Source organism: Chiloscyllium plagiosum, unplaced genomic scaffold, assembly GCF_037043375.1.
Source record: "Chiloscyllium plagiosum isolate Xiang-an unplaced genomic scaffold, Cpla_swu_hap1 HiC_scaffold_17, whole genome shotgun sequence".
Taxonomy (NCBI): Eukaryota; Metazoa; Chordata; class Chondrichthyes; order Orectolobiformes; family Hemiscylliidae; genus Chiloscyllium; species Chiloscyllium plagiosum.
Window position 1 is genome coordinate 40,400,437 of NW_028270155.1, and position 26,294 is coordinate 40,426,730.

The window sequence follows — 26,294 nt, forward strand, 5'->3', positions numbered from 1 at the left end:
CCTTTATTGTTTGAATTCATGTATCGCTGGACATTGGAGTGCATCTGGGAAAATTGACAAACGGTGAAATTCACAACTGATCTTGGAGGAACTGTTGGGCGAAGTTCACCACACAGAATCAGATAAGTGAATTGTTGTTTTAAGTGTGGCCTACAGAAAGCCTGCATTATTGAGTAGAGTGGGTTCTTTCTTCATTATATGCTTTTGAAGATATGTCTCTTGATTAAGCTTAAACTATAAGCCATAACTATTAATTTAACCTGTGGTAGTGTTTGTAGAGGAATAAAAGTGTTATTTTCTGGGTTTATAGATAGTGAAGAGCAAACATGGCCTTTAGTAGAGTGTATTGTGCTTCTTGTCAGATGTGGGAGTTAAAAGAGAGCTTAAGGGTTACTGCAGATTATACCTGCCATAAATACTGTTGGTTGCGAATCTTATCAGATCAAATGGATCGGTTGGAGAGACAGTTAGAAGCAATGAGGAATTTGCAACAGCAACAGTATAGTATGTGATGGGTGGCAGTTATAGGAAGGGAGGGAAAGTCTCAGATACAGTCACATAGATTGGTTAACTCCAGGAAAGGTAAGACAGGTGGGCAGCTAGTGCAGGAGTCTTTTATGGCTATACCCATTTCAAACAGGTATGCTGTTTTGGAAAACGTAGGTGGTGATGGATTCTTGGGGTACGTAGCAAGAACAGCCAAGTTTCTGGTATTGAGACGATCAATTGTGTTCGGGGGACTCTCTAGTCCTAGGCACAGACAGACGTTTTTGTGGCCAGCAGCGAAAAATCAGAATGGTGTGTTGCTTCCCTGGTACTAGGATTAAGGATGTCTCAGAAAGCGTGCAGAATGTTCTCACGGAGGGAGACAGGCCAGCAAGAGGTAATTGTGCACATTGGAACCAATGACACAGGAAGGGAAAAGACTGAGATTCTGAAATGAGATTACAGAGAGTTAGGCAGGAATTTAAAAAGAGGTCCTCGAGAGTAGTAATATCTGGATTACTCCCAATGCTGCGAGCTAGTGAGGGCAGGAATAGGAGGATAGAGCAGATGAATGCATGGCTGAGGAGCTGGTGTATGGGAGAAGGATTCACATTTTTGGATCATTGGAATCTCTATTGGGGTAGAAGTGACCTGTACAAGAAGGACGGATTGCACCTAAATTGGAAGGGGACTAATATACTGGCAGGGAAATTTGCTCGAGCTGCTCTGGAGGTTTAAACTAGTAAGGTGGCAGGGTGGATCCCAGGGAGGTAGTGAGGAAAGAAGTCAATCTGAGACTGGTACAGTTGAGAACAGAAATGAGTCAAACAGTCAGGGCAGGCAGGGACAAGGTAGAACTAATAAATTAAACTGCATTTATTTCAATGCAAGGGGCCTAACAGGGAAGACCGATGAACTCCGGGCATTGTTAGGAACATGGGACTGGGCTATCATAGCAATTACAGAAACATGGCTCAGGGATGGGCAGGACTGGCAGCTTCCAGGATACAAATGCTACAGGAAGGATAGAAAGGGAGGCAAGAGAGGAGGGGAAGTGGTATTTATGATAAGGGAAAGCATTACAGCTGTGCTGAGAGAGGATATTCCCGGAAATATATCCAGGGAAGTTATTTGGGGGGAACTGAGAAATAAGAAAGGGATGATCACCTTATTGGGATTGTATTATAGACCCCCTAATAGTCAGAGGGAAATTGAGAAACAAACTTGTAAGGCGATCTCAGCTATCTGTCAGAATAATAGGGTGGTTATGGTAGGGGATTTTAACTTTCCAAACATCGACTGGGACTGCCATAGTGTTAAGGGTTTAGATGGAGAGGAATTTATTAAGTGTGTACAAGACAATTTTCTGATTCAGTACCTACTAGAGAAGGTGCAAAACGTGACCTACTCTTGGAAAATAAGGCAGGGAAGGTGACTGAGGTGTCATTGGGGGAGCACTTTGGGGCCAGTGACCATAATTCTATTAGATTTAACATAGTGATGGAAAAGGATAGACCAGATCTAAAAATTGAAGTTCTAAATTGGAGAAAAGCCAATTTTGACGGTATTAGGCAAGAACTTTCGAAAGCTGATTGGGGGCAGGTGTTCACAGGTAAAGGGAAGGCTGGAAAATGGGAAGCCTTCAGAAGTGAGATAATGAGAATCCAGAGAAAGTATATTCCTGTTAAGGTGAAAGGAAAGGCTGGTGGTATAGGGAATGCTGGATAGATCGAGTGAATCCTTAGAGTATAAAGGCAGTAGGAGTTTACTTAAGAGGGCAAAAAGGGACATGAAATAGCTTTGGTAAACAGAATTAAGGAGAATCCAAAGTGTTTTTACAAATACATTTAAGGACAAAAGGGTAACTAGTGAGAGAATAAGGCCCCTCAAAGATCAGCAAGGTGGCCTTTGTTGGACCTGCAGAAAATGGGGGAGATACTAAATGATTTTGCATCAGTATTTACTGTGGAAAAGGATATGGAAGATATAGACTGTAGGGATATAGATGGTGACACCTTTCAAAATGTCCATATTACAGAGGAGGAAGTGCTGGATGTCTTGAAACGCATAAAGGTGGATAGATCCCCAGGTGTACCCTAGAACTCTGTGGGAAGCTAGCGATGTGATTGCTGGGCTTCTTGCTGAGATATTTGTATCATCGATAGTCACAGGTGAGGTGCCGGAAGACTGGAGGTTGGCTAACATGGTGCCACTGTTTAAGAAGGGTGGTAAGGACAAGCCAGGGAATTATAGACCAATGAACCTGACCTCGGTGGTGGGCAAGTTATTGGAGGGAATCCTGAGGGACAGGATGTACATGTATTTGGAAAGGCATGGACTGATTTGTCAACATGGCATTGTGCGTGGGAAGTCATGTCTCACAAACTTGATTGAGTTTTTTGAAGAAGTAACAAAGAGGGTTGATGAAGACAGAGTGGTAGGTGTGATCCATATGGACTTCAATAAGGCGTTCGACAAGGGTCCACATGGGAGACTGATTAGCAAGGTTAGATCTCATAGAATACAGAGAGAACTAGCCATTTGGATACAGAACTGGCTCAAAGGTAGAAGACGGAGGGTGGTGTTGGAGGGTTGTTTTTCAGACTGGAGGCCTGTGACCAGTGGAGTGCCACAAGGATCGGTGCTGGGCCCTCTACTTTTTGTCATTTACATAAATGATTTAGATGCGAGCATAAGAGGTACAGTTAGTAAGTTTGCAGATGACACCAAAATTGGAAGTGTAGTGGACAGCGAAGAGGGTTACCTCAGATTACAACAGGATCTTGACCAGATGGGCCAATGGCTGAGAAGTGACAGATGGAATTTAATTCAGATAAATGCGAGTTGCTGCATTTTGGGAAAGCAAATCTTAGCAGGACTTGTACACTTAATGGTCAGGTCCTCTGGAGTGTTGCTGAACAAAGAGACCTTGGAGTGCAGGTTCATAGCTCCTTGAAAGTGAAGTCGCAGGTAGATAGGATAGTGAAGATGATGTTTGGTATGCTTTCTTTTATTGGTCAGAGTATTGAGTACGGGAGGTGGGAAGTCATATTGCGGCTGTACAGGAGATTGGTTAGGCCACTGTTGGAATATTGCATGCAGTTCTGGTCTCCTTCCTATCGGAAAGATGTTGTGAAACTTGAAAGGGTTCGGAAAAGATTTACAAGGATGTTGCCAGGGTTGGAGGATTTGAGCTATAGGCTGGGTCTGTTTTCCCTGGAGCTTTGGAGGGTGAGGGGTGACCCTATAGAGGTTTACAAAATTATGAGGGGCATGGATAGGGTAAGTAGGCAAAGTCTTTTCCCTGGGGTTGGGGATTTCAGAACTAGAGAGCATAGGTTTAGGTTGAGAGGGGAAAGATATATAAAAGACCCAAGGGGCAACCTTTTCACACAGAGGGTGGTATGTGTATGGAATGAGCTGCCAGAGGAAGTGATGGAGGCTGGTACAATTGCAACATTTAAAAGGAATTTGGATGGGTATATGAATAGGAAGGGTTTGGAGTGATCGGGGCTAGGAGCGAATTGGGACAAGATTAGTTGGGATACTGGTCAGCATGAACGGGTTGGACCGAAGGGTCTGTTTTCATGCTGTACATCTCTGTGACTATTTAAAGGAGTTTTACAGTGTATATGCAGCTCAGAACAGACCACAGGCTCAACAGGTTCATGCCAGTATTGATACTGCATGAATCTCCTTCATACATCTTTTATCTAACCCGATTAGTATATCCCTCTATTCTTCCTCCCTCATGTATAACCACGTTAAGTGATGCTATACTCATTTCTTCATTCTAATCACTCTGAGTAAATAATGTACTCGTCAATTTCCCCTTTGGCCTCTAATTCCATTTTGTTCACAAGTGGATATACATTCTCTATGTCTACCCTATCAAATAATTCCATAATCCTTTAGCCCCAGTCAGATCAGATAAGATTAGCATTGCTACCTTACAGCGCCATGGACCATATCTGCATACCGATTCAATTCCACCTTTTGGCAAGAATGTGTGGAGCTTGCATATTCTTCCCATGTCTGTGTGGGTTTCTTTCAGGTGCTCTGGCTTTCTCCCACAATCCAATGATGTGCCGGTTAGGTGGATTGGCCATGCTGAATTGTTCCATGGCATGCAGGGATGTGCAGGCTAGGTGAATTAGCCATGCGAAATACAGGGTTACAGGGATAACGTAGGGGGATGGATCTGGGTGGGGTGCTCTTCAGAGGGTTGGTGTGGACTTGATGGATTGAATGGCCTGCTTCCACACTGTAGGGATTTTAAAAAAGATCACCCATCATTTTTGGAGATTCCGAAATTTTCTATTTGAGGTGGAAAATTGAAAATGTAACTCCACTTTTGTGAGCGTACCAATTGTTGGTAAAATATTATTGGCACCTATTAAGGATAAAGTGAGAAGTGAGCACTTAGACTCAACATGAATTTGTAAAGGATGACTTGTGTCTTATAAACTTTATTCAGGTTTTAGAGTAAGTTGAATATAGTAGATCCTATTGGGTGTTTTTTGTTTAATTAATTCACAGGATGAGGGTGTTGTTGCTGGCTAAACCAGAATTTATTGCCCATCCTTCATTACCCAGAGGGCAGTTAAGAGTCAACCACATTTTCCAGCAATTGACAATGGATTCACAGTTATCATTGGATTCTGAATTCCAGATTTTTATTGAATTCAAATTCTACCATCTGCTGTCATGGGATTCAAAGACAGCTCTCCAGATCATTACATGGGTCTCTGGATTAATAGTTTAGTGATGATATCACTAGGCCTCAAGTGTAGTTTGTGAGCTTGCAGAATGTGTTTAATAAGATCCAACATAAGAGACTTTCAATTAAAACTAATTTTGTGGAAGTGAAGACAAATTATTGATGTTGTTAGGAAATTGGTGAAACGTTACAAGACAGAGTAGGGATAAAGGGTTTATATTTGAATTGGGAGGAAGCAATTAGTGGTGTCCTACAGATTCTAAATTGGGGGCTCTATAACCTCGCACAATAGAGTGCTATAAATTCAGGTTTATGGTGAACGAAGATATATGTTATGGAAACAAAAGTATAACATTACAAAAAGATGTTTTATAGATGAAATGAGTGTGACAAATTGTGGCAAATGGATTTTAATACTATGAAGAATGAAGTCACACATTTTAGACCAAGAAAAGAGTAAAATTGAATCATTTCAAATGGTGAGAAATTAGCAACACCTGTGAATTGAATACACTTAAGAGTCTGCGAACATTGATCACCAATATGAAGAAATCTCCATGGATTAGTTGGAGTGACTGGTCTGTTTCCGTGATGTATGGCTCAATGACTCTATGATTGAGCGAAATCTAGGTCAGTGGAATATAATATCAGAATCAACACATTCAGGTTGCTTCGCAGTGGCCTCAATTTGCACACTGAACAGTCTAACTGCCATATATATGGGATAAGACATCAAATCTGGTTTATAGCATGTTTGGGGTCCACAAGATGGACAGAAGTTAAGGACTGTAGACATTGTCCTAGAAGCTGCTTGATTTCCTTTTCCTGTACTCAGAGCAGCATGGTGGCACAGTGGTTAGCACTTCTGCCTAACAGTGCCAGGCACCCAGGATCAATTCCAACCTTGGTGATTATGTGGAGTTTGCATAAGTTTCTGCCAGGTGCTCCAGTTTTCTCCCACAGTCCAAAGATGTGCTAGTTAGGTGAATTAGCCATGTTATCGTGTGCAGGCTAGGTGGATTAGCAAATGTAAATGCAGTTACAGGGTTTGGGTGGGATGCTGCTCAGAAGGTCAGTGCAGAACCGATGGGCCAAGTGGCCTCTATCTGCACTGTAAGGATTCTGAGTAATGCGTGTTTCCAGTAAATTATACTTAATTTGCACCTTTTTAACCGAGAACAACATCACAAGAAACCTCATAAAGGCATAGTCAGACCAAACTTTGAGATTTGAAGCAGACATGACTGAAATCTAGGTCATAGTGGATTTTAAGGAGTTGTGAAATATATCTTTGCATAAATATGCATACTTGGCTTGCAATATTAAAATCTACTAATCAGCTACTATATACCTAAGCAGACAAAATTGTAAGAAGAAATGGAGATGCAGAATTATAAATAATTTTAATAACTGAAATTGCATTCTTCAGATCCATTTATTTTAAGTCAAATAAGTTCACTGTAAATAAAAAGTTTCATTTTTAAAACTAGTTTTTGAGATTTGCTGAGTAAAATATTATGACATTAGTTGATATGAAATAGATATTACAATAAGTATAATTATTCACCTAATCTTTCTGGATGTATTTGATCTCCAAAGGATGGATTGATTGTGGAAAATATGCACGATATTCCTTACAGCATGACTGTTGGTCCAGAAGTAACCGCCATCATGGCAACTATCTGTGCTACTGTGAGAAATTCGTATCCCAATATTCCTCTGGGTATTCAGATTCTTTCTGCAGCCAATCAGCAAGCACTGGCTGTTGCACTTGCTGCAGGTGTGTATAGCAGAGCAAAAAATTGCATTGTAACCATAAGGAGAGTACTGAAACAGAATACTAGAATTTACAAGTTGATGCATAAGATACAACAATGATAATCTTCAGTTTTACTTATTTTATCTTTCAAGGAGTAACCAAGGTACTTTGGTAAATACTTGTGAATCTTGAAATTCTGATATAGTAGTCTTCATTTCAAAAGATTAATGGTCAATTTCTTTGGCTGTTGTATCTGAGTGGTCAAGATCAAATATAATCTTCAAATTAGAGATTGAGGACAGTTGTAGAGATGAATCCAAATAGTTACTGATGTCTTAAATATCCAAGAAACCAATCTAGATTGGAATTATTTCTATGATGTAAATGTCATGAATTCCTCCACTTGCTGAGATCACAGTCAAGCCTTCAGAAAGACCTCATGAGAAACAGTTTCAAAATGCCATGAGCAAAATGTTTTGATAATTGGGAAAATTTGCAGACAGTCTAAAACCATGAAATGGACCTTCTTTAGGAGTAAAAAGAACATTTTTTCCGACATGCTTGCATATCTTTTTATTAGAAAAATAGCAGTAAAGCAGCACCAGCACAACCTGTATAAGCAAAGTCAAACCTTAACATGTCAGATACAACTGCTTTCTGTGTTTTAGGTAATATTGTTCCACACGTTGAGATTTGTATGCTGAAGTTATAGCTCATGTAAAATATGTCAATATCTTGGAAACCCATGTGCAATCTATTCCAGCCATAAATCATCATCTTTGTTCTAGAATCAGACATAACTTTCTCTGACAATCAGGTATTAAAGAACATAGAATCGAAAAGAAAATGAGACCATGAGACGTAGGAGCAGAGGTTAGGCCATTCAACCCATTGAGTCTGCTCCACCATTCAATCATGGCTGAGAGGTTTCTCAACCCATTCTCCTGCTTTCTGCCCGTAACCCTTGATCTGCTTGACAATCAAGAATCTATCTCAGTCTTAAATACACTGGATGACCTTGCCTCCACAGCCTTCTGTGGCAATGAATTCCATTGGTTCTGGCTGACGAGGTTTCTCCTTATCTCATTCTAAAAGGTCTTCCCTTTACTCTAAAATGCCATTTATTTGGTAGAAGTTTGAAACCAACAGGAAGTAAAACAATGTGGATGAATATAATTGCTGTACTCAGCTATTCTGTAATATTTTTGTTTTAGAATATGTCTCTCCTCAGAACAAACTTAATGACTGTAAATACATATTATCTTTTCTAGATGCTGATTTTATTCGAGCTGAAGGTTTTGTGTTCTCGCAAATTTCAGATGAAGGTTTTTTAAATGCATGCGCTGGTGACCTTTTGAGATATCGCAAACAAATAGGAGCTGAACACATTCAAATTTTTACTGATGTTAAAAAAAAACACAGGTATTGCTAAAAGTGCTAATTATTAAAGTTTATTTAATTTATTGGTTAATATCAGACATACAGAGGTGTGTGAGATAGTTTCCTCTTTGTAACAAGACATGGACTATAACAGCAAGGAGGCAATGCTTAAGTTTCTAAAAGTTAGTTAGGCTACAGTTGGAGTAGCCTTTTATAGTTCTGATCATCATATTAGAGGAAAGATGTGGTCAAATGAGAGAGAGTGCTGAAAAGATTTCCAAGTGTGTTGATAAGAATGGAAAATTTTAGCAAGTAGGAAAAATTGGATAGACCAGGGCTGTTTTCTTTAGAACAGACGAGAATGTGTGGCATTTAATGAAGCTGTACAAAATTGTGAGAAATTTAAACAGAGGCAATATCCAGGGCTTTTAGATTTAAAATAATTGTTGAGGAGCTATCTTTTCACCCAAAAGGTGGTGCAGATCTGGAACTCCGTGTTCTAAAGGGTAGATGAAGCAGGAAAAACACATCACATTTAAAAATAATGAAAATGTTTGAAGTGTGAAAATTAGAGCTGGAAATTGGATTAGCTTTTTTTTTGTCCACTATCAATATGCTAACCAAATGGCGATCTCCTGCTCTGTATATTTTCTGTTTTGAAGGTCTGTCTCATCTGATGTGAAATGGGTTAACCCTCCTGATATTTGTAATTTCTTTTTATCCCAGGTATTTTCAATTCTTTAAATTTAAATTATTTAAATTCAATTAAATTAGTTTTTTAAAATGTAAGTTACTAATAGCTAGAAAAGAGGAATTAGAATGGCTATTCAAGTTAAGTTGCCAGATCAGATGGGATGCTCAGGGAAGTAAGAGATCCTGATCACAATCTTCCAGTCCTCCTTAGATATAGAGTTGATGCAATGGAACTGGAAAATAGAAACTGTTGCACCCTTGTTCAAAAAAATGGCAAGAAGAAACCAAAAATTACAAGGCAGTCAGTCTAGCCTTTGTGATGAGAAAGCTTTCAGACATAATCATGATGTAATTAATGAGTCTCTCAGAATAGGTATTGTAATAAATATTGTAAAGCTGTATCATTTCTTAAAGGCAAATCATATTTGATTAATTTCAAAGCATTATTTGATTAAGCTAATGCTATTACAAAGTTTATGATAGAATTTTATATAACAGTGTTGTCAGCAAAGTTGAAGCTTATGGAACAAAAGGGGCAACGATAGTATGGATACAAAACTAGCTGAGTGTTTCAAAACAGAAACTAATGATAAACAGTTTGTTTTTGGCCTGGAAACATACATACATTAGAGTTCTGCAAGGATTGGTACCAAGACCATTTTTGTGGGTACTGTGTATGTGAATGACTCAGACATGGGTGTGCAGAGCAAAATTTCAAAATAAGCAGATGATACAAAATTTTAAAACATTGTGAAACTATTTATCATAAACCCAAAGTAGACCTAACAAAGTTGGTGGAATGGGTGAATAACTAGCAGATGAAATTTAATGCAGATGTGAAATGGTACATCTTGGTAAGAGCCAAGAGAAACACTTGTGATTAAAGGGAAGTGATTAGGATTTACAGGAGAAAAATACATTGAGGCAATTCATTTTTTTTAGGTTGAAAGGCTATTATGTGCAGATAGCTCAGCCAAAATAGTACATAGAAGAGAACAGCACAGTACAGGGCCTTTGGCCCTTGATTTTGTGCCAACCTTTTATCCCACTCTAAGATCAAACTAACCTACATACCCTTCATTTTACTATCATCCAGGTGCCTAAATGTATCTGACTCTACTACCACCGCTGGTAGTGCCTTCCACGCACCCACCACTCTCTGTGTAAAGAACCAACCTCTTACATCTCCCCTAAACCTTCCTCCAATCACCTTAAAATTATACTCGGTTATAGTCCAACAGGTTTATTTGGAAGCACTAGCTTTCTGACTGCTGCTCCTTCATCAGGTGGTTGTGGAGTATAAGATCATAGGACACAGATTTTATAGCAAACATTTACAGTGTGATGTAACTGAAATTATATATTGAAAAAGCCTGGATTGTTTGTTAAGTATCTTGTCTTTTAGAATGGGCTTGTTGGTTTCTGGGATTAGATATGAAAGAACTGAAATTCCTTAAAGTTACATTTTCAAGTGAACTTTAACAATAGGTGCCATGTTGGCCCAGATAATGCATTGAAGATGTGAAGTGCCCTGTCTGGGGCTGTCTATGCCCCAGTGTTCAGACTGATTGTAATCTAAAAAAGGGAGTTACAGAATCTTGCTTGGATTCATGCAGTTTTTGAGCAAAATCAAATATAAATCTGAAAATACAAATTCACCACACAAACTTGTATGTGTTGTGTGTGCACACACGGAGCGGGGTGGTGTATGAGTGTCTGTGAGAGAGTTATGTGTGTGAGTGTAATGGGATATAAGTCTGTGAGCTGGCACATGTGTGAATGTGGGAAAGTATGTGAGAGCGTATGAGAGAGGGTCTATAGGAGTATGTGTCTGTGCGTGTGTGTGGTATGCAGTGGGGTCACCTGTAGTGTGACATGAACCCAAGGTCCCAGTTGAGATCATCCTCATGGGTACCAAACTCGGCTATTAGCCTCTGATCGGCTGTAGAGTGAGAGAGCGTCTGCGTGAGTGTATGGGTCTGTAGGAGTGTCTTTGTGTGGTGTGTACTGTACAGCACTCTCACTCTACTGAAAAGTTAAAAATCACACAACACCAGGTTATAGTCCAACAGGTTTAATTGGAAGCACACTCGCTTTTGGAGCGACGCTCCTTCATCAAGTGACTACCTGTGTTGTGAGATTTTTAACTTTGTACACCCCAGTCCAACACTGGTATCTCCAAATCATGTCTACTGAAAACCCATGGATAACCTCACTGTGCTACACTTCTCCAGCTTCCAGCTGAAACATTAAAACAGCCACCCCTATGGACAAGCCCAATGCACACACAGGATCTGTTCAGATGAGGAATGGAACGTCTCAGGCACTTGGAAGTACTCAAGATGCCCTCACAAGAACGGGGTACAATGTTCAATTCATCGACTGCCAGTTCCGACATGCCACAGCGAGAAACCGAAATGACCTCCTCAGGAGACAGACACAAGCTGCAACCAGCAGGGTACCCTTCATTGTCCAGTACTTCCCAGGAGCTGAAAAACCACGCCATGTTCTTCACCGCCTGCAACATATTATCAATGAGGATGAGCACCTCACCAAGACCTTCCCCACGCCTTCACTTCTTGCCTTTAAACAACCACAAACCTCAAACAGATCAATGTTAACAGCAAACTGCCCGGCTTTCAGGACAACACCATACAACCTTGTCACGGTAAACGCTGAAAGACGTGTCAGAGTGTTGACACAGATACAACCATTAGACCATTACATGTGGGGACACCTCCCACCATGTATGTGGCAGGTACTCATGTGACTCAGCCAACATTGTCCATCTCATATGCTGCAGGCATGGATGCCCTGAGGCATGGTACATTGGCGAGATCAAGCAGAAACTACGACAACAGATGAATGGACACCGCATAACAATCAACAGACAAGTGTTCCCTCCCAGTCGGAGAACATTTTAGCAATGTGGGACATTTGACCTCGGACCTTCGGATGACCATCCTCCAAGGCGGACTTTGGGACAGGCAACAATGCAAAATGGCATGAGCTGAGCTGATAGCCAAGTTCGGTACCCATAGGGATAGCCTCAATCAGGATCATAGGTTCATGTCACAGTCCAGGTGTCCCCACTGCACTACACAGACACTCTGACAGACACTGCTACAGACACACACGACTTCAAACCCATACATTCTTCCAGATCTTCTCTCATACGCTCACACATACACTCCCACACCCTTACAGACATATACTCCTTTCCATTCACACTCTCACACATACACACACTCAATACCCCAACCCCCACGCACGCGCGCCCACAAGTTTGTGGGGTGAATTTGTACTTGCAGAATTACATTTTATTTTGCTCAAAAACTGCATGAATCAATGTAAGATTCTGTAAATCTCTTTCTTAGATTAGAATCAGTCTGAACATTGGGGCACAGACAACCTCACACAGGGTACCTCACACCTTCAATGCATTATCTGGACCAACATGGCACCAATTGTTAAAGTTCACTTGAAAATGTAACTTGAAGAAAGTTCTGGGATTTACATGTGGAAGAACAGAAACCAACATGCTCATTCTAAAAGATGAGAGACTTGACAAACAATCCAGATCTTTTTCAACGTATAATTTCAGTTACATCACACTATAACTTTTGCTATAAATTCTGTGTCCTACAATTTTATACTCCTCAACCATCTGATGGTGGAGCAGCACTCTGAAAGCTAGTGCTTCTAAATAAACCTGTTGGACTATAACTTGATGTGTAATGTTTAACTTTATACACTCTATCTATGCCTGTCATTATCTTGCACACCTCTGTCAAGTCGCCTCTCACCCTTCTTCGCTCCAGTGAGATAAGCATTGGTTCCCTCAACCTTTCTTCATAAGACATCCCTCCAGTCCAGGCAGCATCCTGGTAAATCTCCTCTGCAACCTGTCTAAAGCTTCCACATCCTTCCTATAATGAGGGGTGACCAGAACTGAACACAATATTCCAAGTGTGGTCTAACCACTCGATAGAGCTGCAGCATAACCTCGCGGCTCTTAAACTCACTGATGCTAATGAAAGCCAACCTGCCATACACCTTCTTAACAGCCTTATCAACTTGGGTGGCAACTTCAAGGGACCTTTGTTCCTCCACACTGCCAGAATCCTGCCTTTAACCCTGTATTCTATATTCAAACCCGACCTTCCAAAATGAATCACCACACTTTTTCAGGTTGAGCTCCATCTGCCACTTATCAACCCAGTTCTGCTTCCTGTCAATGTCCCATTGCAACCTACAACAGCCCTCCACACTATCCACCATTCTACCAACCTTCATGTCATCGGCAAACTTACTAACCCACCCTTCCACTTCCTTATCCAAGTCATTTATAAAAATCACAAAGAGCAGAGGTCCCAGAATAGATCCCTGCAGAATACCACTGGTCACCGAGCTACAGGCTGAATACTCTCCATCTACTACCACTCTCTCTTCTATGGGTCAGCCAGTTCTGTATCCAGACAACCAAATTTCCCTGTATCTCATGCCTCCTTACTTTCTGAATGAGCCTACCTTGGGGAACCTTATCAAATGCCTTGCTAAAATCCATGTACTTCACATCCACTGCTCTATCTTCGTCAATATGTTTTGTCAAATCCCCAAAAAATTCAGTAAGGCTTGTGAGGCATGACCTGTCCTTCACAAAGCCATGCTGACCATCTCTAATCAAACTATGCTTTTCCAAGTTTTTCCAAGTAATCATAAATCCTGTCTCTCAGAATCCTCTCCAGTAATGTTCCCACCACAGATGTAAGACTGACTGATCTATAATGCCCAGAATTATCCCTATTCCCTTTCTTGAACAAGGGAATAACATTTGCCACCCTGCAATCATCTGGCACTACTCCAGTGGACACTGAGAACACAAAGATCATCGCCAAAGGCACAGCAATCTCTTCCCTCACCTCCTGTAGTAACCTTGTGTATGTCTTGTCTGGCCTAGGAGACTATCCTTATGTTTTTGAAAACTTTCAGCGTATCTTCCTTCTTAGCATCAATCTGTTCGAGCATATCAGCATTTTTCATGCTGTCCTCACAAATGGCTAGGTCCCTTTCAGTAGTGAATACTGAAGCAAAGTATTCATTAAGGACTTCCCCTACACCATCTGACTCCAGGCACAAGTTCCCTCTGTAATCCTTGATCAGCGCTCCCCTCACTCAGACCATCCTCTTGTTTGTCACATAAGAGTAGAAATCCTTAGGGTTTTTCTTAATCCTACCCACTAAAGCTTTTTCATGTCCTTTTTTTAGCTCCCCTAAACTTCATCTTTAGTACCTTCCTGGCTACCTTGAAACTGTCTGGAATCCTGTCTGATCTTTGCCTCCTCAACTAAGCTTCCTTCTTCCTCTTGACTAGATGTTCCAGATCTCCTGTAACCCAAGTTACTTCACCCTGCAAACCCTTCCTTGACTCAGTGCTTGATAGGTTTGCCCCACTATCAGCAAGTGCTGATAATCCCAGAACAGGTGAGGGACTTTACTTGACTTGAATAAACATATTTTTTTAGCATCATCTTGCAAGGTGAACTGATATTCAATCTTTAATTGCCTAATCCCAAGGCTGCAAATAAGAGAAAGTGTGCCAACTGCCACTTGGAAATATCTCTGCTGTGTTGGAAACAAGCCAGCAAAGTGCCAGAACTGTTGGAAAATAGGTCATTGAACAACAGCCTGTTGTTTTAAAATGTGGACAAATTGCACACAGAATGATAAATCCTTAAAGCAACATCACATTCAAGCAGTTGCAAAACCACAAGGTCAAATCAAATCCTTGTTGGGAGAAATAACTGATACTGGATATAGATATTGTAGTATTACACTAAAATGGATGGACACCCTTTAGAGGTTAATTTACATATAGATGCTGGAGTATTTAGTATTATTTGATCAGCTAAAGTAGCTTAAACAATTTAAATTATAACCATCATCTATCAAATTACAAGGCACTGGAGGAATTCTTAGTGACAAAGCTAAAATATGAATACTGAGAAATATCTGAATCTCTCTATGTAATTAAAAATCAAGAATGTTCTACCTGAAATACAAGGCAATGCTAAAAGCTGAAATTGATCCATAAAGTTGATAAGATGTTAATGCTGGTCTCACAAACAAGTTTCAAAGTGAGTTTCCAACATTGTTTTCGGGATTGAGGTAATTAAATATTGAATATCAGTTCATCTTGCGAGATGATGCAAAACCAATGTGTTTATTCAAGTCAAGAAAAGTCTTTCACCTATTCTTGGACAAAATTAAAGAAGAACCGGCAAAGAGTCATCTTGCATGACAAAGCATATCATTATTTCGAAAATCAAAAGGAGTGACAAAAATAACTTTCCATTTTGCTGTCTGGATTTCTGATCTTCAGAATTTTATTTGGTGAGATTCATTTAAAAAGTCTTGGTTTCTTTTCAGCTCACATGCTGTGACATCAGATGTCAGCATATCAGAGACAGCCAGGGCTGCTGAATTCTTCCTGTCTGATGGAGTCATACTGACTGGAATTGCAACTGGAAAGCAGGCAAATCCTGAGGAGCTGAAGGGTATGGAATTACCTGTAAATTTCTGTTGGCATTTGATTTTGATAGTTTCTTGTCTAAATAAACAATATTCAGCTACCTTTCTCCTCCACCTTCAAAACATTCTCAGACATACACACAATAATGGACAGGAAAAATACGCTCCAGCCCATCCACCCTCTTCAACACAATTGTAATACCTTCATATTAGGTACATTCCCCCACCAAAAACCATATGATTTCTTGAAAGGTAAAAACCCAGAACAAAAAAAAAGGACAATTTATGGTACAAATTTAAGTATCACCTACAAACATAGCCCTAACACCTTCATCATCAATAAATAGACGAAGGGCTCAAATCTTATGAGGTACCACTGGTGGCCAGTCTGCAAACAGCTACAAATCCATCCAAAACTCGTTTCTGCCCACAGTCTTCTACTCAATTTGTAATCCATCGTGATACATTAATGACTGAAGTACCTGATATTAGTGGTAAAGAAATCTCTTGTATAACACCATGTCAAAAATATTTTGGAAGTCTTTGAGTGGAAAGTACCTACTTTATTGATACATGGGATTTGAATGTTGCTTTTGGCAGTTATTGTCCATCACCAATTGTACTTAAGATGCTAGATGATGAGCCCTGTTTTTGAGTCATTGCAGTCTGTGTATTGAAGGTAATCTCTGCTGTTTGTTAGGGAGTTCTAGATATTGACCCACTAATGATATACATTTGAAATATATTTTCCTAAATCTTAATGCTGTGTAATTATCAGGGAACTTGAAGTAATGGTTCCCATGTGCCTGCTGTCTTTGGTCGAGGTGTTAGATGGCATAGGTTTGGGAGGTGATGTTCAAGAAGTGTTAGAAAATTTCTGCAGTGCATCTTGTGGATGACATCTTGTGACTGCAGTGATAGTGTGCTGATGGTGAAAAGAGTGAATGTTTAAGGTTGTGCTCGGGGTTGTAGTCTAGTGGGCTGCTTTTTCCTGGATGGCCGCGAACCCCTTAAGCATTTTTGTGGATACATTCATGCCAAAAAAAAGTATGTTATCTAATTTGTGCCTTACAGAGAGCAAAAACCTTAATATTGTCAGGAGATGAGTTATTTGCTGAAGAATATTCAGTACTTGACCTGCACTTGTAGTAAAAGTATTTATGCTGTTGGTGCAGTTAAGTTTTGGCCAGTGCTACCACTTTCCGAAGTTCAGAGCCGCTGACCCCAAATTCAGAGCTTGTGCCAACTGATAACCCTCACTCTCAATGCTGTTTCTGCTGCTTGGCATCCTTTATTGTATCACCAAGTTGACATCTCATTTTTAGGTACACCTGGTGCTGCTTCTGACCTGCTCTTCTACTGTTCTTATTAAACTCAGACACTTCTCTGGCACAATAATAATGGCAGGGTGAGGGGATATACTGTGCAATGAAGTTATAGGTTGTGGCGGAATACGATTCTGATTTTGCTTATGGTCCACAGTGTCTTTTGAATGTGTAGTTTTCAGGTGCTTGATCCATTTAACGGCGTGGTGGTGCTAGACACTAAGATGGAGGATGTTCTCAATATGAAGTCCTGCTGCGTTTCTGATTTTGTTTCAGGTCTCTAACATCTGCAGTCCTTTGTTTTATTTTAACCAACTCCACATCCAGTTGCTCTGTGGTTTCTGTGGCACTGAGTCATGAATGGTTGCAAGTGATTAAGCAAGTATCATCACAAAAGAGGGGGATGATGCATATGTTGTAGTTAAGGAGAGAGTGAAATATTGGATGAGATATTCAAACAAAAAGGTCATGTGAATGAGTTTACATCTTTTGAAGATCAAATGTCAGGCCTGGAAGAAATGTATCTTAAAAAAGAAGCAAAGGAGAAATAGCAGAGGCTCTAACTATCATCTTGTAATCCTTTCTGGCTTTGGATACAGTGCCATAATAGAAAACAGTAAATATTGTGGAGTTGTTTAAAATAAAGAAAGGGATATGAATCTTGTAGCACCCTACCCTCATGTTCTCTCTTCACATACTGCGAGTAGAGGAGCTGCATTTGTAGCAGGAGTCTTTTGGCAAAATTTCAGAGCCTTTAAAAAATGCCTCCATAATTACCTAAACTGTTTTTTTTCTCCTGTAGCATGTGGCTTCCATTGCTGTACTGAAGGCACCTCCTATAAAATTGGGAGGAGTAGGGAGCACACAAGGGAGTTAGCCAAACACTCTTTCTTTGCCATTTTCAGAATGAGAAAGTATTCATTTAATATTTTCATTATGGTCTTTGTCCTTTGCACCCTATCCTTGATAACTTGACCTGACTGTTAGAATCCTTGATTCTTCACATGGCTGATATAGCTTTTCCTAGTAATTTTAAAATTATCTACAGTCAAGTTTTCCAATATTCTTTTAGGTGGTTTTGTAGCTGTCTTTGATAGCTTTAGCTGTTCTTTACTCTTTGCTGAGCTTTTGATTTTTCTTCTTCTTTCCCTTCTTCCTGCTCAGTGTTCCTATTCCTTCAGTAAATTATTTTGGAACATTCTGTTTTAGTAAATTAAGGTCTGGAATGATGTAAATTGTTTTGAATTCTTATGTAAAGTATTTTTTAAGAGCTACTGAATCTATTGTATTTTGCAAGATATATTGACTGAGAATTTCAATGTACACATTAAAATGAATAGATTGTACATACCAAGGAATGGGAGACTTTAATTGATTCCCTGGTCTTCATTGCAGAAGTTAAACAGGCTGTAAGAATTCCTGTCCTAATTGGTTCTGGTGTGACAGTTGAAAACATGGAGGAGTACATGGATGCAGATGCCATGATTATTGGCTCACATTTCAAGAAATCAGGATACTGGGCGAACGAAGTTGATTTTGAACGGATTAAGAAATTTATGACCAAGATGAAGAAACTCAGAAAATAAAAATTGAGCAAGATACTTTGAAAGCAAGCTAGCAATGAAACAAGTCTGATTTTACTGGTACCTCTTAACTATTTTAAATATAATAAATTAGAAATATTTAATAAATGCAGTTTATTCATGTTCTGAATTCTAAAGTTCTATTTTTAAAACAGATTTATCTCTAGATTATTGATAGTGACATGGTGCAATTTGAATCAGCAATATAATTGTGAAGTACACAAACAATATGAGTAGCTGAAGTTAAACCAGAATGTGTTGGATTACACCATTTCATTCAGAATCTGCAAAAAATGCAGTTACATTGTTTTAGGTGAGTACTGACTATTGTGCTTTAGGTGCATTCCAGTTAACAACTGATGTCTGAAGGGCTGTTGCTTTGGTTTCAAGACTATAAATAATTGGCTTTATATCTGCAGATTGTTTTTATTCACCCGTAGGACGTGGAAATTGCTGGCTGGCCAGTATTTGTGTTAGCATGTTTTGAGAAGATTTTGTAGCTCAGCTTGAGGTTCTGGATGTAGGTTTGCTCGCTGAGCTGAAAGGTTAATTTTCAGACGTTTCATCACCATACTAGGTAACATCGTCAGTGAGCCTCTGGATGAAGCACTGGTGGCATGGCCTGCTTTCTATTTATGTGTTTAGGTTTCCTTGGGTTAGTGATCTCATTTCATGTGGTGATGTCACTTCCTGTTCTTTTTGTCAGGGGGTGGTAAATGGGATCCAAGTCAATGTGTTTGTTGATAGAGTTCCGGTTGGCATGCCACGTTTCTAGGAATTCTCGTGCATGTCTCTATTTGGCTTGTCCTAGGATGGATGTGTTGTCCCAGTCGATGTGGTGCCCTTCCTCATCTGTCAGGTGATGGTGTTCCCATGCAAATATCTGAGTATCACATAAAACAAGATTGGCTTATGAAACTTTTAGTCTTCGAATTCATGACAGAATTGTAAAAATACCAAGACACAAAAGAAACAAGAAAGAGGGTTCTGATTGAACTCTATTAGAGGCTGTGAATAGTTAACTTCTGCACCTCTGCTTAAATTCAAATAAACAAGTAGACTCTGGTCAAAGCATTTAATGGGGAATGTACCAGTGAATGGCTGGTCCCAAAGCTTTTGTTTGGCTGAAACAAGTACAGTGTGTGAACATGTTTGGTTTTCTTCCGAGAGCCCTGAGTGTGAATAAACATAGCTTCTCACAGTCTACTAAAGATACACTGAGAGTCTGATCATCTTAAATTGGTTATAAGTGTAATTCTTAGCACAAGCAAGATTGTTTAGCAAGTATTGTCCATTCACAGAATCACATCTAATGTTAGAAACTGTTCGTTCTGAGTTTTCTAAGTGATCTTGTTGATATGATCAGTAGTCTACCTGTTGCAAACAGCCAAAGGAATTTGCCTTTGAATTTAATCTGGCAGATACTGAGACTTCTGGCTTGGCATCACATCTACACTGAAGTTTACGTATAACATTATACATTTGTGCAGTAGACAGAATGCCTTTTTAATTTGATATTAGTAGTCTGTTGTTGGAGAATATTACTTACATTGCTACAGCACAGTGGTGGCATGAAAGAGTTAGCTCAATCTGCTGCTGAAATATTTGTGATACTTTATCCTTCCAGTGTAGTCTCAGGTAGATTGAGGACTTTACAGGACTGATAATGGGATCCTTCAGTCCATTGGTGAGTTTGCATAATACACAGCAAACAGTGATCTGATTGGTGTACCCATCGTCTCACAGGATTGATGTGCCCTATTTCCTTACCAAGCTTGCACAGTGAGCAAATGGCTTGGGCTGTATTAATGAGCTTTAATAAGATCAATTTTACAGTGCATGCAACTTTAGGAATTCCAACACGTATTGACCAGGGAAGATGAGCTTGTGATAGACTGTAGTACACAGCACTTTAGCCAGTTTCCGATCTAGCACATCAAGAAAGTGAGCTCAATGGACTGCTCCATTTCAAAGATTAATTGGATATGGTATGGAGTCGATTAAAGTGATGTAAGCATATTTGTGCATGTCACTACAGGTTCACAAATGGCAATTGTATCATCTGTATATTAGAAATATTGTAACATGTGCAACATTCATTAAAGATGCAACTCCTATTGAAACTAAATAAAGTTTTAGTGAGAACTAGGGCTAGAACCAATCCTAGTGCACCTAGCTCCCTGGATTTTTAGATGGCCAGATAATTGTTTCTGATGTAGATGAGTGTTGCATATCATTGAACCCATATCATTGCAGACTGCAAATTAATTGTTCAGAGAATTGTAGATGCTGCTGGATAATGCCTCTAGGATTGGAACCCTCCAAAGCTGTCCATTTAAATTAGAGAACTCTGGTTCTACTGAAGTTAATTAAATAGTTACTCAGGAAAAGTTAGACTATTAAGTACCTGTGAGTAACTATTAAACTAACCATTAACCTATCTCTTACATCCCCAACTATACCTCCCACAAAGCCTTTGCCCACCTGGGACCTGACATACTTCATGATAGGACTGGATAATCAGACAGGCCCTCCCAGCTCTTCTGCGAGAATTGCTGTCCTGTCCCTATCACCCCCAACATGCTGGACCCAGATCCACCTTGACCTACTCCAAATACTCAAATCACTTACCTTGCCACTTGCTATTTGGAGGACACTCAAATGAGTGTCTGGTCTGGGTTTTCTTGTCGCTCGTTGTCATATGAGAATCTTTAGTGGAAAACAATTATTATTACAGAAGACAGGAATATTGACAAAGCAGGGGCTAAGGGGCTTACCAACCGAGCGGTTAGGATATACCCACTAGTCAGAAATTGAGACTGTTTGTTTGCTTTTTTCGTTCATGTACTAACTGATTTGTATCCAAGAGCTGCAGATCATGTCATTCCTAAAACAACTGATTTCAATCTTTGACTTGATAATTTATGCATCTCCCAATCTCTCCATCTACCATGATCAACAGGTGAATCAGACTTTGTTGTAATCTGTTCCATGCCTGATTGTCCCTGGGGCTCGACACTTGCTGTTAGGGGATTGGCTTTCTGTTCAGGTGGAAAGCTCTCTACTACTTTTAATGATTCAGAGATGCCGGTGTTGGACTGGGGTGTACAAAGTTAAAAATCACACAACACCAGGTTATAGTCCAACAGGTTTAATTAGAAGCACACTCGCTTTCGGAGCGACGCTCCTTCATCAGGTGACAATCACCAGATGAAGGAGCGTCGCTCCGAAAGCGAGTGTGCTTCCAATTAAACCTGTTGGACTATAACCTGGTGTTGTGTGATTTTTAACTTTTCAGTAGAGTGAGAGTGCTGTACAGTACACACCACACAAAGACACTCCTACAGACCCATACACTCACGCAGACGCTCTCTCACTCTACAGCCGATCAGAGGCTAATAGCCAAGTTCGGTACCCATGAGGATGATCTCAACCGGGACCTTGGGTTCATGTCACACTACAGGTGACCCCACTGCACACCACACACACACACGCACAGACACACACTCCTTAAAATCTTAAGTTCTCTCAATTTCCTAGTGATCTCTAAGTTATTAATGTTTGAGACTTGAAAAGAGGTTCTAATTACCAGATCCTTGGAGGCTTGCAAAGATTCCCTCTTTCTTATGATACGATCCAGATTTTCACTTCCAGTTTCTGTAATGCAAGTTCTCCATTCCTGTTTCTGGCATACAAAATTCCATCTATTGTGTGCAGCGGGAGGTGGTGATATTGTTTGGTGGTTTCTGTTATGACTAAATTGAGATTACTGAAAGTGTTCTGGGAGGCTTCTGTAAAAATAAGATTATAATATAGTTTGAGGGCAAAATGTGACCTGAGAAGCTTGATCTTTTGATAGGGGTGGAGAACAGCTGATTTCACACTGACTAACTAGGTCTCTAATTTTCTAATGCACTCTGTATTGGCAGCCCCCCTGTCAATATGCACTCTCAGATATTTCTCCAGGCCTTGTGATGGATAAATTCTGATCCTTCCATCACCCAAAATCCAGCTGCCTTCAAAATTATACAAAATGGTCTTCCTTTTGTACACAAAGTGGAACCCTTTGGTTTTAGCAATGATGATGGCCAACCAGGTGCTCTCACAGAAAGACTGGATAATTTGAAGGTTCTTCCACATCCCAGCATAGGAGTCGCTCATCAGGGCTATGTCCATTTATAAAATTTTAAAGCAGAGCAATTAACTCTTCCCTCTTCTCAGAGTAGTGTCACTGCTGATCTAGTTTCCTCCAGAGTACGTATTAATGGAATCAAAACTATAGATGATAAAGAGACCCCTGATTAACTCCTCTATGAACTTTAAATACAAACCTAATAGTGGTCATAGGGAAGGTGTTAGGATCTAATAGAATATTAAAAGTTTAAAAAAAAATTATGATCAGGCAGAGCCAGCATGGCTTTATGAAAATGAAACTGTGTTTAACTATTCTGTTGAAAGGATTTGACCAAGTAATGTTCATTATAGATAGACAGGAGACCAGAATGTGGTAAGTTTGGATTTCCAAAAAAACATTTGATAACAGCAGCAACCTTTGACCTGGCATGTTATGAAGGTGTGGGTGTACTGTACCTTTGAGAGTTAAAAGCTAGCAGAACTACCTGACAGCACTAAATGTTCTGAATAAGACACAATATAACATATGGTCCAGATACTGGGGGAGCTGGTTGCCTGGAGACAAAAACAGATTTGAATTTGGCCAATCAGTTTAATTTATACCTGAAAAAATACCAAATTCCAGTCAAGTTTGAATTTAGTATATTGACAATTTTAAAAGCCAATGACACAATCTGATGCTTTGAGGTATAAGACCGAGGAAAATTGAACAGTTGGGATGAAAACTGTCACGCAACAGTTGGGAAGAGACTGCCCGAAAAATAGCTCGCTTAAAAGTACCTTTATCAATCCATGAACTGTGAAGCATAATCCCTGAGAAGAGAAGACACAGGAAGATCCAAATAGAAGAGTCGACAGCTGGTTGGTTTTGAAAACTTGAATTTTTGGTAAAAATCAGGGGGTTTAATAGGACTAGTATTGTAGAAGGGGAAGGTAAAAGATAGATAAGAGAAAGGAGTTGTAAATAATCGGTTAGTTAATTATTCTCTGTTATACTTTAAGAAGTGCAGTTGTTAATTTTTACTTGAAATAGTTCTTGGCCTCTCTAATGTTCACAGATTATTGCATAGGATAAATACTTTGTGTTTCTGGAATAAATTAAGCAGGTGGGTTTACCCTGTGTTGTAACACTGCCCAAGATAAGAACACATGTTGTGGAAGTAACATATCAGCTTGGTTAAAGGATTGGAAAGCTAACAGGAAGCAGAGAGTGAGTCTTTTTTGGGTTTTCAATGGAATGCTACAGAGAAAAGAGGTGGGTCCTCAACTATTTACAATCTGTCAATAATTTGGATGCAGGGACCAAACGGGAGTTAAACAATAACACCAACAGATACAAGAGTAAATTGTCAAGAAGAGCTGGACGGAATAAAAACATAATGTAAAATGTGTATTCCACAAGAAGAGTGGAAAAGCAGTATATATTTAATGAGGGGTTAAATAACAGGAGTCAGTATGACAGAGGAATCTAGATGTTCTAGTAAATGTATAATAAAGTCAGTATACAGGCACAGGGAATGGTTAGGAAGGCTGTTGGCATGTTGGTATTTCTCTGGGAATGAAATACAAATGTCAAGAAGTTTTACTGCAGCTCTACCAGGTGTTTGGTGAGATCACATCTGGCATACTGTGTAGAATTTTGTTGTCTATATTTGAAAAAAGTGATATTGCTTTAGAAGCAGTTTAGAGAAGTTTCACTTGACTAATTCCTGAGATGAAGGGCTTATCTTAAGAAAAAATGGTTGAACAAGTTAGGTCTATATCAATAGAAATATAAGGGGTGATTAGTGATCTTTATTGAAGCTAATAAGATCGTAAAGAGATTTGACCAAGTGGAAACCAGGAGGCTGTTTCCCCTCTTGTGGGGAAGGATAAAGAAACAAGGGGACATAGTTTAAGGAAAAGAAGTGTCCCTTTTATTGCCAAGATTAAGGGATTGTTTTCCAAAGTGTTGTCAGGGTGTAATTCTCTTTCCCATAGGGTAGTAAAGACTTAAAAAATTATTCATCACTGCATTTTATAGGTTTTTGTTGGAGAAAAGATTCCAGAGTTATAGGGTGCAGACAGGAAATGTAGATGAGGCCAGGACCAGATCAGCCACAATCCTTTTGACTTGTGGAACAGTCATTATCAGCCATATGGCCTTCTCCTGCTCCTAATCAACTTTGCTGCACATATCTGCATCTGAAGTTGTGAATATTTGGGCAAGAATACGATCCAAAGCTTTTGTGGGAATTGCAAGTTAAATGCAAAGAGAGTTGATTAAAATAGAAGGGCAGGTTGTTGTAGAGTTTAGATGACAAAAGTTCTGATTGCCTTAAGAATCGAAAAGACATCTCTTCACAAGAGACAAAACAGGTCTGTATTCCACTGCACTGGAGGAAGTATAGGCAAACGTGAATGCAGGTGAGTGCTATCTTCACACCAGTTCAGTTAGTTTCATGGAGAATCGCACAGCTCCTCATTTGACTCATTACTGACTCGACTTTATGTATTTAATTTTTCACAGTCATTGCCAGATTAGTGCAAAAAATACATGGAAAGTTAATTGCTGTTACTTATAACTAATCCTCTTTGTAGGTGATTTATCACATTGACATGCCATCTTTTATTTAGAATAATCCAACAAAAAGACTTAGGGCTTCACACACAAGTATGGTATTGCATCTACTTTCAGGTTCTGTATGAAATAACCATCTGCAAGTGAAATCTATCACCTGTTTGCAGATGCAGTTTTGTAACAGCCAGAGAGTATGCATGGAACACCTATGGATCTTGGCCTTCTGATGCAGCATAATTGCTCTTCCTCTTCCAAGCACTTCATAAAAGTGGGTACAAATTGAGAGGGAAAAAAAAGTGATGTCCATGAAGATGCCGAGAATAAAACAGAAAAAAACAATTTACATAAATGCTGAAAGGAATCTATATCCCAAAACAAATTCTGAATTAAAAAAAAGTGGGAAGATAATTAATCAATCTCCCTTTTATCTCTTTAAACTTGTTCAGTACCATATGGGCAGTCAGAAGCACTATTGACAAAGGGTTGCATTCTGAGCATGTAAAATTGGCGACAATATTATGGTCAGTGTAAGGAATGCATCATTTTGGAATCTGAAGTTATAATGACAGCTGATATTTTGATGCTCATCATCATGATGGTGTAAAACTCAGCAACTTGTGTCATCTGCACGTGCACATTTAAGCTCAGAAAAATTTAAGCTGTTGTCGGTGATACCCTGTTCTTTAATAGGGTATGCGGGTGGCGATCTTCATAGATTCAGAATGGAATCAATACTAATCATTATTTCTTATCTCTGGTTCTGGAAACTTTTTTATAATGTTGAATGTAATTTCCTGTACAATTGTACAGAAATTTAACTGTTCAATTTTTGTTTGAAATAAACTTTTGTATTGTTAAAGTTTACTATTTCAATGGCTGACTTAACTGAAATTTTGCATTCCAATGTCACAATTATTTTGCAGTTTTCATAATGATAAAAAGTAAGTTAAATTCCATTCTTTATAACTTCATGATTTACTGTTTGAAGGAATTCTTCAATGTGATTGGCTACTCATCTTGCTGTCTGCCATCACTGTTGCTGACTATCATAATCCCATATATAGTGTTCAATTTAAAGTCACCTCAGAATGGGAAGCAGGAGAAAAATGGGGTCAACTTGACA

At 39.4% G+C, this 26,294-nt stretch overlaps 1 protein-coding gene across 3 annotated transcripts in view; it reads left to right on the forward strand.

Annotated features, from left to right (window-relative positions):
- The window catches only part of LOC122558372 (uncharacterized protein F13E9.13, mitochondrial), a 45,477-nt gene that overhangs the window by 3,154 nt on the left and 16,029 nt on the right, over positions 1-26,294 (forward strand). Inside the window, exons 3-6 of one of the 3 annotated variants that reach the window (XR_015759946.1) lie at positions 6,806-6,986; positions 8,237-8,387; positions 15,468-15,595; positions 18,290-18,537. Coding sequence is in view for 2 of the 3 variants with exons in the window: in XM_043706866.2 (XP_043562801.1) it covers positions 6,806-6,986; positions 8,237-8,387; positions 15,468-15,595; positions 18,290-18,480 (651 nt within the window). In the remaining variant the exon portion in view is untranslated. Of the gene's footprint in view, positions 1-6,805; positions 6,987-8,236; positions 8,388-15,467; positions 15,596-18,289; positions 18,608-26,294 lie in introns of those variants that run through there. The other 2 variants (XM_043706866.2, XM_043706870.2) reach the window with 2 other exon arrangements.